The sequence below is a fragment of the Felis catus genome, chromosome D1 (genome assembly GCF_018350175.1).
Source record: "Felis catus isolate Fca126 chromosome D1, F.catus_Fca126_mat1.0, whole genome shotgun sequence".
Taxonomy (NCBI): domain Eukaryota; kingdom Metazoa; phylum Chordata; class Mammalia; order Carnivora; family Felidae; genus Felis; species Felis catus.
In genome coordinates this window covers 103191947-103207687 of record NC_058377.1, presented here as the reverse complement: position 1 = coordinate 103207687, position 15741 = coordinate 103191947, and the positions used below count along the sequence as shown (strand labels likewise).

At 43.6% G+C, this 15741-nt stretch overlaps 1 protein-coding gene across 1 annotated transcript; it reads left to right on the top strand.

Annotated features, from left to right (window-relative positions):
- Window positions 1-5633: 5633 nt before the first annotated feature.
- LOC101093712 (olfactory receptor 1444) lies at window positions 5634-6727 on the top strand. The gene has a single exon (XM_023239023.2). The coding sequence runs from the start codon at window positions 5637-5639 to the stop codon at window positions 6585-6587; it is 951 nt and encodes a 316-aa protein (XP_023094791.2). The 5' UTR covers window positions 5634-5636; the 3' UTR covers window positions 6588-6727.
- The last annotated feature ends 9014 nt before the right edge of the window (window positions 6728-15741 follow it).

Here is a 15741-nt window from a genome sequence, read left to right as displayed (position 1 = left end):
TCTCTCCTTTCTATAAGCTCCATGTTAAAGCTCATTTGAAACCAGATCGATTGGGGGAAAAATTTTCCTGAAAGTGTTTTGATCCCCAAAACTCCCTGGAACTTGGGGTTCTTCAGTCTGAGCTGAGTTTAGGGAAAATGGAGATTCTGATGTTTATCATCTATATTTGGCATTTAAAAAGTTCTCCCCATTTAGTAGAGAAAGAGCCAAATCTCAGTACTCGTAAGAAATCTGTGGGCTGAGGAGGGACAGTTGGACCTTCCATCTCCTTTGAAGACATTTTTGATGGAACTTGAGATCATTTTAACCTGTGCTTGTAGAACTGGGGCTCCCCCTGGGCCTAAAACCTCTTCAGTATCCCCTCAATGTTTCATTCCCTCGGGGAAAAAGTGGTGTTTTGATTGCCTGTTTGCTTGACACTGAGCCCTGAGTTGCGATTGAGACCTTAGGGTATGTCCCTCCAGAGGATCCCAAATCTGTATGACTACGAGTTTCTGGCTGGCCCCAGCCCCCTCCCACTTTGGTATGACTCACTTGGGCTCTGAAACAAGCTATAAAAGTAGCCGGACTGGCTTTACACTTTTGCTACACAGCCTGAGGAAATCTTTTACTATTTGAAGTCTGAGGTTCTCCTGGACTAAACAGCTTTGCTTTTCTTTTTCAGACTCAAAAAGTCTGGTAGTTGAAGGCAGTTCTGAATTGAGATCTCATAATTCCCCCAGGAACCAGGTATATTTTCCCTGACCTTTTCCAAAACACCGTTCTTCACACTGTGGGTGAAAATAATGGGTCTGTCTAGGAGAAAGGGGCTCAGAAATGGTATAAAACATGACTCTGAAGTCTATTTTCTTCATTCTCCTCTGCCACATCTCATAAAAAATGGAAACACAGTGAGCCTCCCATAGGTAATTTTGGCTCACCTTTCTTAAATAGAAACTGACATAGTCATTGCCAGATAGGATACTGATACCAACTGGTGTTAATAAAACCCAGCAGCCATGTTCAGATGATCGACCAATAGCTTAATAGAAAAAGAAATAAATTAGGTTGTATTGAGCACCCACCACAGACCACAGAGTGGCTGGATTTTTCCATATCTTATCTTACTTAATCCTCTACTGATAGAGGGAAATTGACTTGCCTCCAGTTGCACAGCTAGTAAGCATTAAAAACTATTATTCTAACTCAATTGTTGTGCTTCTAGTCTGCTCATTCATTCAACAGATATAAATAAGTAATATTGTACCATGTGCCTGGCACCTGTCTAGGTGGTGAATAATGATACAGAAAACCGTGACAGACTTTATCTCTTTCTTTATGAAATCCAGTCTAGTAATTTTCCATTGAGAATCTTCTTTGAAACTCCCCAAATGGGGTGTGATGGCCAGGGGTGAGTCTTCAAACCCCTTTAGAAACAATTGTGATGAAACTTTGATTTCCAGACTATCTATCTTGTTGGTTTAAGCTCCTAAAATTCTTTAAGTTTGAATGTTTTTCAGTTTTCAGCACACTTCCTTATTCATTATTTATTAAATGAAGTGGTCTATTCTATATTACCTTCAAATATTTAAAAATGTCTTTATTCTTGCAAGGACCCTTCTGATATTTATTTTAGACCTTTCAGGGCTTGGGTAAGAGAAATACAATGGCAGGAGCAGCGGTGGGCCTTGGATTCAGGCCTTGCAACCCTTCAGGGAGTGCTCTGGGCAAAAGACGCTTCCAGATTTCTCTTTGCTGCTGCAGATTCAGACACATTTGTCAACAGTGACTGCAATGCAGAATGGAAAGAGTTGTCCATCATGAGAACATAGAAAATGCCTTGAATATTAATTGCTAACATATGAAGATGGCATTCTGGGGCAGTTCAGTATAAGGAGCATGTGATAAGTGGTAGAAATTATACCTATAGCTTGGGTGGATATAATTGAGTGGTCGGTTCTAACCAAGGACATTGATCAAGCAAACGTTTTCAGAAGGTGCTTTGGAACAGAATTCAGCATCCACACTGAGTCAGCTGCCTTTCATTCTTGGAGTTTTTTCAGGTTGTTTGTCCTCTCGTGGGTTGGGGGCAGAGGTTGGTTTATGAGAGAGGAATACCTCGTTAGTCAAAGGATCACAGTACTTGGTAAGCAGTTTTCCCTTCCTGCTCTCCCCCATGCCCCCACCAACGAGCAGCAATATTTGGCTGGATCTCCTAACCTTGAACTAGTTACTTCATGTCTCTAAGTCTTAGTTTCTTCATGTATATACCTGTACATGCATATGGTTATATTAAACATTATATAGGTATATTATATATATTATATATTTATTATATAACATATATTATAAGATGTATGATATACATGACTGATGGAATTGTAATTAAATGAAGACATGAACACAAATAGAGTTTTATAAACTCTAGAAGACTGGTTCTCAACTGGGGACAGTGTTGCCCCCCCCCCACCCCCCCAGGGAACATGTGGGACATTTGGGAGTATCTGGAGGCATTGTTGGTTGTCACAACCGGGGAAGGGGGTGTGTTACTGGCATCTAGTGGGTAGAGGCCAGAGATACTGCTCAACATCTTACACTTCACAGGACAGCCTGCTCCTTGCCCCCTCCTCCCACCTGCAACCAAAGAACTGTTCAGCCCGTAATGTCAATAGCGCTGAGGCTGAGAAATCCTGCTCTGGAGCATTGCATAGATATTGCAATTAAGTTACTGTGTGATCTCGAGGGGGCACCACATACCTCAGTTTTTAACATACAAGATGGAGAAATTGCCTATCCTAGATTATAGGATATTATGATCGCTGAATTCTAGAGAGGAAGCACATGGCAAAAGTCAAAAGGAAAAAAACAATCACAGATTTTTTTGGATGAATATAGTGGAAAGTGCTACTGGTTGGAAAGTTAGCTGGTACATTACTAGATGGGAATCCATCAATAAGCAAAAGCGGATGAAAAATATACAACTCTAAGATTTATCCTAAAGAACAAGAAAGTCATGAGGAGCCGTGTGCAGGGGTATTCACTGGAACGTTGTTTATAAAGGGGACACACGGCAGAGCAAGGAGTGGATCCTGTGCAACAGCATTTCACCTGCTGCACAGCACTGGCGTGTGTAACACTCGCCCAAACAGGACAGGCTGGGCTGTCTCCTTATTTGTTGGTGGAAAAAAGGCTCCTGGTGGTGAGCATAGCATGATGCATAGAATTGTTGAATCACTGTGTGGCACACCTGAAACGAATGTAACATTGTGTATTAACTCTACTAAAAAATAAATTAAAATAAATAAAATAAAATAAAGACTCCTCAAGCTGAAGACTGCAGCCACTTTCCAAGGTAAGCCAAGGTCAAGCAGAGCTGAGGCGTTTTCCCCTCCTCATCCCTCGTTTTGCCCTTCCTCTCCTTCCACACTCGGTTTTCTCTCCCTTGTCTGAGCTCTTCCTCTGCTCGGCTTCCAGGGGTAGGGAAAGCCCGGAAACACTTCAGGCTGAGGGGGAACAACAGGAAAAAGAGACCGTGCACCGGAATCAAGACACGAGCCCTTCGCCAGGTCTGCCGGCTCCATTTGCCTGTTATTTCTGCACATTGTTCACAGCACAGGTCTGAGCTAATATTCTGGCAGGAAACATGGGTCCAGCTAGACAGAACAGCAAGCTGTGTGTTGCGGAGTTAGATAGCGTGAAAAATCTTTGAAGACTTTGCTGATGATTTCCTTTCATCAAATATTTATTTATGTATGCCAAGGGGCCTTGGCCGGCTGGGTGGGCCAGAGGCGATGAGGACAAGGGTCTCAAGAGGTTTACCAATACTTGTGGAGCTGGGTGGCTGCCCAAGTAATTGTGTGCTAATCAAGCCTGAGAGCCGAGACCTGGAGGACTTGATTGTAACCCGGATCAATGACAGAGGTTTCTGAAGGGAGGTGAAGACATCTGCATTTCCATGGAAATGCGTAAATGTCAATTGAATTACTGTGGAAGAATAGACTCATAAAGACACTAAGGGTTGTAGTTAAGACCTCTGGACTTAACATCAGGCAGGCCAGGTTTTTCATTCTGTTTCCAACACTCACTGGTTTTGTGACTTTGGACCGCAGTTATTATCATTATTATTATTGCTGTCCAATCCCATCTAAAAGCTACTGGATTTTAGGAGCAGATAGTAGCCAGAAAAGGGAGACCAAGCATGAGATATACTGCCAGCTGGAGCTAATCTAAGAAAGAGGGCGAAACGCTCTATCGTGGAGCATTGTTCATAAAGGTGAAAAATGGGAAATGAGGGAGCGGCAGTTTCTCCTTGTGTAAAAGGAGGAAAATAACAGGGTCAAACCCAAAGAGTTGGTGTGAGGATTAAATGAGTTAACTATGAGTAATGCCTAGCATAGAGTAAGCCATTATTCTGATTTCTGCGATTACTTCCATTACTTCCATACTTCCATCATATGTGCACAGACAATGTTAAGAAATCTCCATGGCGTCTGTATTCTTGGGACTGGAATAAGAAGTCAAGATATGAGGGATTTAGACTTTTTACTTCATACTGTTCTCTTTTTTATTTTTAAAAACTTTTAACGTTTTATTTATTTTTGAGACAGGGAGAGACAGCATGAACAGGGGAGGGTCAGAGAGAGGGAGACACAGAATCTGAAACAGGCTCCAGGCTCTGAGCTGTCAGCACAGAGCCCGACGCGGGGCTCGAACTCACGGACCGCGAGTCATGACCTGAGCCCAAGTCGGCCGCCTAACCGACTGAGCCACCCAGGCGCCCTGACTCTTTTTTATTTTTAAAAAGAGATTTTAAATAAGATCTTAAAACTGTGTTACTGTGGAGGCGCCTGGGTGGCTCAGTCGGTTGAGCGTCCGACTTCAGCTCAGGTCACGATCTCACGGTTTGTGAGTTCGAGCCCTGCGTCAGGCTCTGGGCTGATGGCTCGGAGACTGGAGCCTGCTTCCGATTCTGTGTCTCCCTCTCTCTCTGCCCCTCCCCCATTCATGCTCTGTCTCTCTGTCTCAAAAATAAATAAACATTAAAAAAAAATAAAAAAAAACTGTGTTACATAATTTGTTTTATACGATATAAACAGGTAGAACAATTCAAGCTCTGAGTGTATGGGACTTCAGGTTCAGAAATATAAAGGTGTGACCTTTGATTCTGAAATTGGGTTATTTGGGTTGATACTAAACTCTTCTAGCCTTAACTTTCTGTAAAATGGGTATAGTAGCACCTACCTCATAGGATTAAATGCTATCATACGATGGAAGGGTCCTGCATGTGCCTTACACCTCATCCATTCTCAACACATATTAGTTTACTATTTTAATTTAAAAAAAAATTTTTTTTAATGTTTTTATTTATTTTTGAGACAGGGAGAGACAGAGCATGATCGGGGGAGGGGCAGAGAGAGAAGGAGACACAGAATCCGAAGCGGGCTCCAGGCTCTGAGCTGTCAGCACAGAGCCCGACGTGGGGCTCGAACTCACGGACCGTGAGATCCTGACCTGAGCCGAAGTCGGATGCTCAACCGACTGAGCCACCCAGGCGCCCCAGTTTACTATTTTTATACCATCCCATCATCTCTCCTATCCTTTCTTCTCATTTTCATCGCCTCTTCCTTAATCACCAGATGAAATTCAAGTTGGCCCTTATGGAGAATGGCACAGAAGCAACAGAGTTCATCCTCTTGGGATTAACAGACGACCCTCATCTTCAGGTCCCCCTCCTCCTGGTATTTTTATTCATCTACCTCATCACTCTGGTTGGGAATGGGGGGATGATGGCAATCATCCACGCAGACCCCCACCTCCACACTCCAATGTATTTTTTCCTCAGTAACCTCTCCTTCGTAGACCTGGGTTACTCGTCAGCGGTAGCTCCTAAGATGGTGGCCGCACTGCATTCAGGGAGCAAAGTCATCACCTACAATGGATGTGCTGCTCAGTTCTTTTTCTTTGTGGGTTTTGCCACTGTCGAGTGCTACCTCCTGGCCTCCATGGCCTACGACCGCCATGCAGCTGTGTGTAGGCCACTCCATTACTCCACCACCATGACGGCAGGTGTGTGTGCCCTCCTGACTGTTGGCTCCTATGTCTGTGGCTTCCTCAATGCCTCCATTCACACGGCAAACACCTTTAGACTCTCATTCTGTGGCTCTCACGAAGTAAATCATTTCTTCTGCGACATTCCGCCACTCTTAACTCTCTCGTGTTCTGACACTCGCATCAGCAGCTTGGCTGTCTTCTGTGTCGTGGGCTTCAACGTCTTCTTCACCCTCCTGGTCATCCTCATCTCTTACTTCTTCATATACATCGCCATTCAAAGGATGCGTTCTGTGGAAGGACGGAAGAAAGCCTTCTCTACCTGTGCCTCCCACCTCACTGCTGTCACCATCTTCTATGGAACCATCATCTTCATGTACTTACAGCCCAGCTCCAGCGAGTCAATGGACACGGACAAAATTGCTTCTGTGTTTTACTCGGTGGTGATTCCCATGCTGAACCCCTTGATCTACAGCCTTAGGAACAAAGAGGTAAAAAATGCTCTCTGGAAAATACGCAACCAATTTTGTCCTCCGTCGTTGAGTGTGAGTAGGAAGTAGATAGGTAACTGGGGGGGATACACCTTCCCTCAGACCTAGATGCCATTGAACTCTGAGATTTGGCAAATTTCAGCTCTTTTTTCTCCAAGAACAGTGGTTACTCCTGCCACCTGGGGAAATCACAAAAGCAGCACTTAAAAAAATTTTTTTTAATGTTTATTTACTTTTGAAACAGAGGGAGACAGAGCACGAGTGGGGGAGGAACAGAGAGAGAGGGAGACATGGAATCTGAAGCAGGCTCCAGGCTCTGAGCTGTCAGCACAGAGCTTGATGTGGGGCTTGAACTCATGAACTGTGAGATCATGACCTGAGCCGAAGTCAGATGCTTAACTGACTGAGCCACCCAAGCGCCCCACAAAAGCAGCACTTTAAAATGTCTCACTAGGGGAGATAATCTATTTAGTGAATAACAACATGGGACATTTAAACCCTTCTTGCACTAGTTTCTTGATGTGATTCAAAGCAGAAGATCAAAGCCTAAACTCAATGCACTGGATTTCCCCTTCCTTATTTTTAATTAGAAATTTCCATTCACTATTAAAATTTGGTGTCAGGATCACATCTTCGTTGTGGAATATTCATCATTTGAAATGCACTGCATTATGCTTTTCATCTTTGGTCCATGTGTTTGAAAGTTAAAGCTTCTACTGCAGACAAAGGATGTTTTTATTAATTTTAATAATGCCTCGGAGAAAGTTTTCGCTCAAAGGACAGGGCACTGGACCCAGAGTCAGATGCCCCAGCTGTCAGTCCTTCCAGCCGCACCCAGCGCCCACCCCCCACCCCCAACTCCACACACACATTCCTGTTCACTCATTGGTGGAGCACATTGTATTCTCAGTCTCCTTCTGCTAATGTGTTGGGACAGCTTTGGTAAAGAAACAAAAAAACAAAAAACCCCCAGTGAGCCACCTTTGTATGTAACAGTTTCAGATAAGCTGTTTAAACTTTAACCCAAATAAACATATCCTTCTTGAGAGAGTTTGCACTCTGTTCTATGCTCTTGGCCTTTGTCTAACATAATTACCAAAGCTTGTGGAAGGTTTGGAGGAAAAAGCATTTTTTTTCCCCAAGGGCTATGAAAGAGGAGATTTGTCTTCTGGATTAAACGCTTGCATTTTTAGCACCTTTAAGTTCGGTGAATCTATGATGAATACACATAATAGCTTTCTGTGCCCTCTTGACTTCTGTTTTTTCAATAATTCAGTTCACCTCTGGATCCCTGTTGCATTCCGATGTTCTTTAATTAGCTGCTACAAGAATAAAGAAGCCTGTAGAAATTTACCTACCTCCTAAATGTGAATGGCACAGTGACGGACAGCCCAAGTCCACCTTTGGGTCTTATTTTGTATGCGGGATGGTATCAGCAAATGTGTGTGTGGGAGGCGGTGATTAATTTTACTTCTCACATATCAACGGCTTGGTGGTGTTTATAGCCACAATTAGTCTAAGTCACTACATATTTCATGATATCAACATCTCAAAAACAATGAAAAAATAATTTCTGTTTTAAATGTGAAAACCAGAAATCTTGGTGGGCTAAAGCAGGGAGCTTAGAAAGCCAAATTCGTTTGGAAATTACCAAACTCATTCTGCGCAGGGCAACCTCTAACTGAGGAGAGGCGATCGTGGGTCTGGTGGAGAGAAAAGCAAAGAGGGAGTTTTGGAAATGAGGTTGACCTTTAGGAGAAACTTCCCCTGGCACACGGCCACCGCCACCTGAAGAGACCAGTAGCTTCTCTTGGATCCAAGACCTTGACTCCCTGGACCTGCCTCCTCTATCCTCCACCCCCCCCCCCCCCCAGAAGAGTGGCCTACTGAGCAATACACCTAGGAGAACAGTCTTTAAAAGCCAACATCCACTTCACATAGGAGTGGTCACTTCTCAGTGACTTACAGAAGTCACGGAGCTCAAGGGCGCCCAGATTGGGAAGTGAGTCTGGGAGGAGTTATCTGAGTGCCTTTTGGTCTGAGCTCAGCTTCTTTTCCTATTCGATCAATATAATTGGGTTCTTTTCCTCTTCTTTCTTTCTTTTTTTTTTTAAGTTTATTTATTTTTTTTTTATTAAATTTTTTTTTCAATGTTTTTTATTTATTTTTGGGACAGAGAGAGACAGAGCATGAACGGGGGAGGGGCAGAGAGAGAGGGAGACACAGAATCGGAAACAGGCTCCAGGCTCCGAGCCATCAGCCCAGAGCCTGACGCGGGGCTTGAACTCACGGACCGCGAGATCGCGACCTGGCTGAAGTCGGACGCTTAACCAACTGCGCCACCCAGGCGCCCCAAGTTTATTTATTTTTAAAAGAGACAGAGAGAGAGCAGAGGTGGGGCAGAGAGAAAAGGAGAGACAGAATCCCAGGCAGGCTCTGCACCATCAGCGAGGAGCCCAACACAGGGCTTGAACTCGTGAATTGTGAGATCATGACCTGAGCTGAAACCAAGAGTCAGACACTTAACTGACTGAGCCACCCAGGTGCCCCTCTCTTCTTTCTGTTCCTCTTCTACCTCCCTTTTCCCCTTCTTCTTTTTCTCTTCTCCTTTATTTTCTTCTCAACCCCTTTCTATCCTCAACCCAACCAAGAACTCTCCTCACCATAGGGGCCATTAGGCTTCTATGAAAAATCAAATTCTAGGGTTTGTATATCATAGCTGTTACAGTACCCAGTAAGATGTATTTTTGGGTGTGTTTCTTGTCCGTCCACACCTCAATTTAGGCAGAAAAGTATGAGTGAGAGGTCTAATGCCTATATATTTCTCTTGCCTGTGGAAGCCTTCCCAAACTAGAGTTACAGTTGACTGCAGAGGGGTATAAGGGAATACCAGTTCTAGGGACAAGAGCTAGATAAAAATCCTTACTCTTCTTATCAGGTGTATGACCTCAAGAAAGTCATTTAATCTCTTTGAACCCAACATGCAGGGTCAATTGTTCAGATGACATGAGATAAAGTCTGTGGATGTGCCAAGCATGATGAATGCATATTTGATGCAGCAGATCCCTGTGCAAGCTGTCACCCGGCTATCCTGTGCTCCCCGCTTCTGGCTTCTTTTTTTTTTTTTTTTTTTAATGTTTCTTTTTGAGAGAGAGAGCACAAGCAGGGGAGGGGCAGAGAGAAAGAGAGATACAGAATCTGAAGCAGGCTCCAGGCTTTCAGCACAGAGCCCGACGGGGCTCAAATCCACAAACTGTGAGATCATGACCTGAGCTGAAGTTGGACACTTAACCAACTGAGCCGTCCAGGTGCACGCCCCCCCACCCGGTCTCGGCTTTTGGCTTCTGAGCTCCCTCCCTCTCTACCCCATCCAAGTCCAAGCTTTTATTTCCATCCATTGCCTAATTTCCTTTGTTCCAAGCTCCCAATTCCACATCACACACATTTCAAGCTGATATCACATGAGTATTCATTTCCAGAAGGTACTCAGAAGGAGACAGCTTGTCGCCAGCAAGACATTAATTTACAGAATCCACATTCCTGTGGGGAGCTTTTCACTTCCACATGGGAAATCCGTCAAACGGAGACTAAATGCCCATTTGGTTATTAACAACACCCACCCTCTCCCTGCGGGGATGGTCTGATGAATGCGGAAGCACTGAGTAAGGCTTGTAGCTCAGGAGAGTAAAGGCACGGGAAGACTTCCCTTCTCGAAGTGGCCAAAAACAGAAAGTGAAAACACATCAATCAAGACGATTATTTATATCAGGATACATTACCCCTTTGGAAAAGGATTCATGATTGCGTTATTCTAACTATGAGGCTCCCTTTGTATATTGGATGGTTTGTTTAGTTTTAGGTGTGGGGAAAGGAAAATTAAAATATTAGGAGTCTTTGACCATTGAAGCTAATATTACAAAGTCATAACTCTTTAGCCTTCAAAGAGTCTTTAAAAATAACCTAGACCAACCCTCTTATTTTACAGTTGGCAACCCCGATTCCCACAGTTTAACATGCTTCAACTCATAGGGAACCAAGTCTTACCAGACTTATTCATCCTTTATATTCTATAAAGTTTTTGAAGTGTCAGAAGACATTTTTACACTTTGACTTTCATTGTTCACCACCAGGTAGATTTTTGTGCTTCAGTTTTGCAGCTGAGGACACCAGAACTTTGAGAAGTTAGCTTACCTGCCTACTGTTCATAAGAGGAGCCAAGATTTGAACATGAGTCTTGCCTTCCCTGCCCAATTCTCTGAGAAAGAACAAGTGACCTTATATTTTAGTAAGTTTCAACAAAGGACTTATTTCATGTATAAATCATTTACAGACAGTCTTTCGTGATAAGTCCCTGCCGTGTGGAAAGGCACTGTGGAGAATACAAACAAATGTAAGACGGTAAGATATAATTCCTACTCCAACAAAGCAAATCTTCCTGCATACATGGGCACTGGTGCAATGTGCTTTGAGATTAATGACTCAGGATTCAATAACTTTGTTGGCAGGAATTTTTCCTATACTCCACGGAACACGAATGGATCAGAGCACATTTGTTTTCAGCTTTGAGAGTTGGAGTTGACACTTTGAATGCTACAGCCCACAGAGCGAGCCAGCCTCAGCCAATGTTTACTGGGCCCTGAGCACAGGCTGCACGAAAGGCATGGTGTGAGGTCTCTGAAGGAACCTGGCCACAGACAACACCATTCTTGCTTTGGAAATGGTTGCAGCTTGCAAATCATGCAGGTAAAACAAGACACGTACTACAAGGTAGATGGCAATTCAAGGCATTTGTGGTCATTGTCGAGTGGGTAGTATGGAAAAGAATAATTAGAACTCTTCAGAGACGAGACAGAATCCTGTGAGCAAGGAAAACTCCTTGGAGGAAGGGGAACTTGAGCCAAGCTCTGAAGGGGTGATGTAGAAGGAGCCCAGAATTCCAACATAGGAGACTTAGCTTCTGGTCAAAACCCTACCACTTACTAGCTGTGAAACTGGCAAAGTCACTTATCTCTGAGCCAATTCCTTCCACATCAAAGTGGAGATAGTAGCAGGCTACATCTTCCTCAAAGATGTCATAGGGTCAAAGTAGATAACGGACAGGAGAGCATTTTTAGAGTTGCTACCCTCTTGCTAATAGTATTGCTGCTGATAACGAAATCATTAGCAGAGCTGAATGGGGAGTTTTTGACCACCAGGGACCCACCTGAACCCAGGAATAGAGATGGGATGGCACATGGCAGGAGCTTCTGTTGGCAGAGGCTTGTAGGAAAAGTAAACCACTCAGATTTCAAGTAGATGGGCCACCAGCTCCTCAGTCCATTACTTCTGCAGGCAATTAGGATTTGCTCCCATCTGACCGGTTGAAGAGCCTGGACCTGTGAGAGCCATTGTGTCCTTACAGAGAAATCAGTTTCATAGCAAAACTTCTGTAGGATTCCACCACTCAGATACCCAGATCCAAGCCCAAGAACCTCACCTCCTATTCATGACATGAGATTTCTCAGTTGTTGGTCTGTGATTATTTCATAAGGGGTGTGTGGGGGGTGTGTGTGTGGGGGGGGTATAAGTTTTTGTAGCATGCTTAACCAGCAAAAAGTTAGCATCTACATACATACAAAGTCAGTGTATGCATGCATATACCCATATATTAAAACTCCCTACAAATCAGCAGGAAAAAGACAGACAGCCCAATAGAAAAACACAAAATTGAGTTATTCAGTCTATTGTTCATGTCTTACCTCCAGTCTGGGGTAATGATGAACAGCGCTGATACGAACTTTTTGTCATGTGTCTCAGTGCACATGTGCATTCAATTCTGTAGGGTATATACGTCTGAACGTGGAATTGCTGAATCAGAGGTGAACAAGGGAACACTATTTTCTAAAGTAGTTGTACCAATTTCTACTCCCATCCATAGTGTGAGAATTCCCACTGCCAACACTTGGGATTACTGGGTTCTTAAATTATGCCAATATGATGAGAGGTTAATGGTTTTTATTGTTGATCAATTTGTATTTTTTGATTGCTGATGATGTTAAACATACTTTTGTGGGATATTTTTCAATTCTTTTAGCCATTTTCAATTGTGTAAAAATAAACTACAAACAGATATAAACAGAATGCATGGAATGGATACATATAGGCTTCTGCTGTATTCCTGACTTGGATGATGTCTATATTGGTGTTTGTAACTATTACTAAACTCAACCTACATGTTTTATGCACTTTTTTGTGTATGTGTGTGTGTGTGTGTGGGTGTGTGTGTGAATACACATATATGCATGTAATCAGAGTAAAAATGTTAAAAAAGGAAAATGAAACATAGTTCATATTCATTCCTATATTTCAAAACAGAAATTTATGTACTTTTCTGTTATGTCTCATATTATGTACTTTTCTGTATAAGATGTATTTCATAATACTAATAAACAACATTAAAAAAGATACATCTGACAGAGTTCCTATATTTAGGAACTTTATAGCATAAACTAAAGTGGAGACAGCACCTACATATAGGTAACTAATTCTATGTAGCAAATGATAAAAAACAACAAGAGATACACATAAATTGCTATGGTAGAATGAAGAAAGAAAAGATCCCTGGCCCAGGTGGGGAGGGCTGGATGTGGGGGGGCACTAAAAAATGAAAACATTTGCTCTGGAAAAGACACAGCAAAATGAGAATGAAACTATGCAGATGTATTCAGCAAAGTGTTGTGTTTGTCTGGAACGTAATATTCATGAAGAGAAGTAATGGAAAATAAGTTTGGAATGATGTAAGCTGGTGCCCAACTGTGAAGAATATTCTCTTTTAAGTTAAGATGTTCCAATTTAAGCTACAGATTCAAACTCAACTATGGAAAGTCTAGATATCATGCACGTATCAGGACTAAAGGTGGAATCCTAACTCCTGTAGACCATTTAGAACAGTTTTGCACATGCATCTGTGTTGAGTCAAAGCATTTTTTTTTTTTTATTTTTTTCAACGTTTATTTATTTTTGGGACAGAGAGAGACAGAGCATGAACGGGGGAGGGGCAGAGAGAGAGGGAGACACAGAATCGGAAGCAGGCTCCAGGCTCTGAGCCATCAGCCCAGAGCCCGACGCGGGGCTCGAACTCCTGGACCGCGAGATCGTGACCTGGCTGAAATCTGACGCATAACCGACTGCGCCACCCAGGCGCCCCGAGTCAAAGCATTTTATGTACTTCAGGTAAATTGTTCAGCATTTTTTGTGTGAACACATATCCACCCAAAAAGTTATTTCAGCTTTTGTTGGAGCAGACATTGGTCATGTTTTGAAGTATCTGGAATCCATTTTCCTTCTTAAAAACATTGTGACTTCCTTGGAGAATGATCTCACCATCACTGGGTTGTTGGGAGAATCCCCTGTGTCTGTCCGAGTCTATGGGGAGGCAAAGCAAGGAGGCCTTTCCTTCCCTGGCCCCTAGAGAGAGATTCTTACAGAGAAGTGCATGGAGGTGTACAGAGGGCAGGTATGAGTTCTAAGCTCAGCCAATTAGAAGTTCTCACTCTTCCAAATTTGAACCTGTGGCAAGAGATAATGCACAGCAGGAAGGCTTGGGGTTCATTTGCCCCAGTGGTGGGATTCAGGTGGGGCTATTCCAGACAGGACATAGTTTCTTTATTGCTGACTTCTGTCCCTTCGTCTTCCAAAATGCCCTTGGTTCCTGCCTTTTGCCCAGTTGCCCACAGATTCTGTGAACTTCATGATATCCTTTCAAAATTACTTCCTTTTTTTTTTCTGTATGTTAGCCTGAGTCGGCCCGTAATAAAACATAACTGATATATCTAGCATGTGAGAGACACTCCGCCAGGGATTATATAGCGAACAAGAGACCAGATCCCAGCCTCAAGAAATTGAGAGATAGAGTGGAAGTGTAACATTTTAAAAAGAGGGAGAAATAAAACCCGCAATAATACAAGAGGAATCTGTCAGCATTCTAACTAGTGAGTCAGTGGGAAAATGAATAATGCAGAGAAAGCATTGCCACAAAATTTATCTTAGCAGCAGAACGCAAAGTAATTACCAAGCCATCCATTTTGTCATCGCGTTTTCTTGCTAACAATGCTGATTAAGATCCAGAGTTATTGCTATGGAGATGAAAGAGGCCTCAGGGCTACTTCTGTCCCACCATCATGTTTCAGATGAGGAAGTTGAGGCCCGGGGAAGTGGTCTGGTGTCCAGGAAGCAGCCGAGCCCGCTCTCGTGCCATGATCCACCCCTGCAGACCCTCACGCACATCACAGCTGGACTGGCTGGTGGCCAGTCCCATAGCATGCTTGCAAACACCCACTTTTACTTCTCCTTGGATATTTCTGATAGAATCACTCTTTGTCCTTATGAACACGTAATTGGTTCTCTCTTTTGATAATGGCCACTTTATACCTAAGTGACACTTGGGCCTGGCTACAGCTGGAAAGAATGTGCTATCTAAGAGCCAACATGTTGTCTTTCTAGCAGCAACTTCTCTTTAGGACCCCAGCTACCTTCCCTTCACGTTTCCTCTCTTCAATCCCAGGCATCTCTTATGCCAGTAATAGTGTCTCCCGTGGTGATGCCACGGGGAGCTGCCTGGGCCTCAGAGTCGCACTCCCTCCAGGAACTGCCTTCAGGGAGCTACCTGTCCCAAGGTAACCTGCAACCAAGACTGCGCAGTGAAGGACACAAAGGCCTGCCCCCCTTGTCTTGTTCCTTTGAGATGGCTTCTGAGGGCCATCCTAGCTCCAGAGAGCGCCAAAGGATAGGCTGAGGCCCTGTGTCTGGGCCTGTCGCCATCTGTCCCTGACAGGTGCCATTCCCAAGAGCATCCCCCAGTGAGCCACCTGCATGCAAATCTCAGTCTCAGAGCCTGTTTCCCAGAAAATATGATCTAAGAAATATCGTCACCCTCTCTCAATTCTGAGAGCTTCTCACCGTCAAATAATATTGTTTTACTTTTTCAGGAAGGTGAGCTTTGTGGTCTCAGAGATAAAATCCTACATCTCCAGACTTGTTTTCTGAAGTAAACAGAAAATAATAGCCCTGAGTTTCAAGCACACGACTTTCACGTTCCCTGGAGAGGTAAAGAGCCTTAGGGGCCATCACCTCCCTTCCCCAAAGATTTCCTGAGGGTTTCCTGTGTGCCAGGAGGCTCGGCTGGGCACTGTCACTTTTGTTTCTCACACTTATTCTGTTAGCATTGAATTCATTATCCTAATAT